This window comes from Schistocerca piceifrons, unplaced genomic scaffold (genome assembly GCF_021461385.2).
Source record: "Schistocerca piceifrons isolate TAMUIC-IGC-003096 unplaced genomic scaffold, iqSchPice1.1 HiC_scaffold_1855, whole genome shotgun sequence".
NCBI classification, from domain to species: Eukaryota; Metazoa; Arthropoda; class Insecta; order Orthoptera; family Acrididae; genus Schistocerca; species Schistocerca piceifrons.
This window is the reverse complement of record NW_025727740.1, coordinates 1,178,892-1,181,759: the sequence shown is the minus strand read 5'-3', so window position 1 is coordinate 1,181,759 and position 2,868 is coordinate 1,178,892. Positions and strand designations below refer to the sequence as shown.

Here is a 2,868-nt window from a genome sequence, read left to right as displayed (position 1 = left end):
GTCGGCATTGTACCTTTTGTATTTAATTCCGATGCAATTTCGGTGTTTCATCGTCAATAAGAAAGTCAGAGGGATACAGTAAACCTGAAGTGGAGAATTGGATTCTATAACTAGTGTCACAGGAATGGTTCAAAAGCATAGAAAGTAGGAACAGTGAGTCTTCTTGTACTTAAGTCGGCATTGTGCCTTTTCTATTTTATTTCGATGCAATTTCTGTGTTTCATCGTCAATAATAAAGTCAGAGGGATACGGTAAACCTGAAGTAAAGCATCGGAATCTATAACTAGTGTCACAGGAATGGTTCAAAACATAGACAGTAGGAGGAGTCAGTCTTCTTGTACTTAAGTCGGCATTGTGCCTTTTCTATTTAATTCCGTTGCACTTTCTGTGTTTCATCGTCAATAAGAAGGTGCAAGGGATACAGTAATCCTGAAATGAAGCATCGGATTCCATAACTAGTGTCACAGGAATGGTTCAAAGCATACACAGTAGGAAGAATCAGTTTACATGTACTTAAGTCGGCATTGTGCCTTTTGTATTTAACACTCTCTGTACCAGGCCTATTTTATGCACCCGTCCCTAGAAACCGGGCAATTTTACCAATATTAAAAAAATTACTGCATCAAATCTACTGTTTGGATTGTGGCAAATTTGGTACCATCTTGAAGCTGCACATTTCTACTTTAATTCTGAGTGAAAGAAACTACTTTACAATGCACAGCTTTAAGGTACAGTTATAGAAATCACTTAGATGTTTTAAGAATTTAGAAAAAGTCATACGAATAAGGGAATACAATTGTGATTTATTTTTAACCAAAATTGTGGCACTACATTACATGTTTCTGATAGTATACAGTATTACATATAAATTTCACACAGAATCATATTGTTTTTTAGTGTGGAAAATTTTAAAGCAAGGTTCCAGGCAGAGTGCAACGCCACACTGTTCACATTCGTATCGTGTCTCTTTGCGAGAAGCCTTGCCACTCTGTTTCTTGCTCCTGGAACTGCACACGTGACACACACGAGCAGCATACTTCTTAGTAGTTGCAGGTATGTGCTGCAAAAAATGTCTCTTTGTTAGCCGACCTACAGTTCCTTCATTTCTTGGAATGAATTCAAGTGTGTCGTCTTCAACAAGCTGAACTGCAAGCACTGTTATAAAGTCTGTTATTGTAATTTTCTTCCTGTGCACTGCATTGTACAGCCAAAATGCATTTGATACTCCCATAAGCAGCAAATGGAAATATAATTTTCGCCACCATTTCACAGTTCTGTGCTGGAACGGATTGTACTGCAGGCGTTGGTCTCCAATATCCACTCCAATTTTATTGAGGTTGTAATCAAGTACCTGAAGTGGTTTCAATACTACAGACCCATTTCTCTTAGTATGCGTACCAAATGTTGCTTGATGCCTTGTAGACAATGTATACACATCTCTCTTATCTTTCCACTTCATTGCCAATACATTATCTTTACGCCGAAAAGACATTTCGCCCTTTTTCAGCGTAGCAGATACTAAATCTTTAGGCAATCCTTTCCTGGATTTGTTCACAGTACCAACAGCTCCAGTGCCTTTCTCTGCCAGTTGCTGAAATAGCTCTGGACTGGAATAAAATCGATCTAAATACACAGTGTGGCCTTTGTTCAGCAAGCTGCTGTCAGACAACAATCGCAAAATAACCGCAGACGAAGAATTGTCAACAATATGCTTACCAGCATAAACTTCAAAATTTACAACATAGCCACTACTGGCTTCAGCAACAGCATATACTTTCAGTCCATACTTATGAGGCTTATTTTGCATGTAAACACGGAAACTCACACGACCTCGAAATGGGCAAATTCCTTCATCAATTGTCACTTTTTCTGAGGGACGATATGCCTGGATACATCGCTCCTTCAAATTATTATAATATGGCAAAACTTTGTAAAGTGGATGAAATCCATCTTCGCCTGGTTTTTTCTGATTTGAATTGTCAACAAGATGCAAGCATGACAGTATCTGAGTGAAACGCAAACGGCTCATGACATGGGGACAAAAGTTACAACTAAGAACAGGATTAGTGCTCCAATGGTCCGCAATTTTGGGCTTTTTCGGAACACACATGTGGAAAATAATACCCAAGAAACGCCTCATCTCACTTATAGTCACTGGCTTCCACGAACTCAAAACTGAATGGGGCTTCAGATTATTTCCTCTTCTTTTCTTCTGTATTGTCTGTGATGCATACAAATTTGTCTGTCTCTTGAGTTCATTTACGTCACTGTCAGTAAGGAACACTTTACTGCAATCCAGTACAGAACTCGACTCATCAATATCCACTAGTATCTGCCTGGGTGTCGTGTTGACAGGCAGAGGTCGGTAGGTGTCAACTGCAGTCCACTCACTGTCTTTCGGATACGGCACAGCTGCTGGATTTGAAGCAACACCTTCAACATCATTCTCGTCTTCATCTGAAGACAAACTGTCATCAATCTCGTCTTCTAAAAAGAATATCACATTATGTGTAACTACATACATCGTTTACACATGTTCAACAGATATGTGCGTACTGCACAATTACGTGGAAAATTCGGAAATACGTACCTTCAAACACACCATTGCATTCAGAATCGTCTGAATCACTCTCTACATTATCCAGAGTGTCGCTATGATTGATCAAATCCGCAATTTCTGCGTCTGATAAACCGCGCCGAAACATGATGACAAACAACTGAATGATATACAGACTGAGAACGCAAAGATAAGTTTTAACATGAATTACAGCGCTGCCGTGACATCTATGGACGCATTTTGTTAATAAACATCTGAAAAACGTATAGCGCTGGCCAAACCCGTAGAAATAACGTTGCAGTGTTTTGAAT

The 2,868-nt window shown here is 39.3% G+C and overlaps 1 protein-coding gene across 1 annotated transcript; it reads right to left on the bottom strand.

Moving 5' to 3' along the window:
- Positions 1-871: 871 nt before the first annotated feature.
- LOC124741096 (piggyBac transposable element-derived protein 4-like) lies at positions 872-2,524 on the bottom strand. Its single transcript, XM_047248640.1, has one exon. The coding sequence runs from the start codon at positions 2,522-2,524 to the stop codon at positions 872-874; it is 1,653 nt and encodes a 550-aa protein (XP_047104596.1).
- Positions 2,525-2,868: the final 344 nt, after the last annotated feature.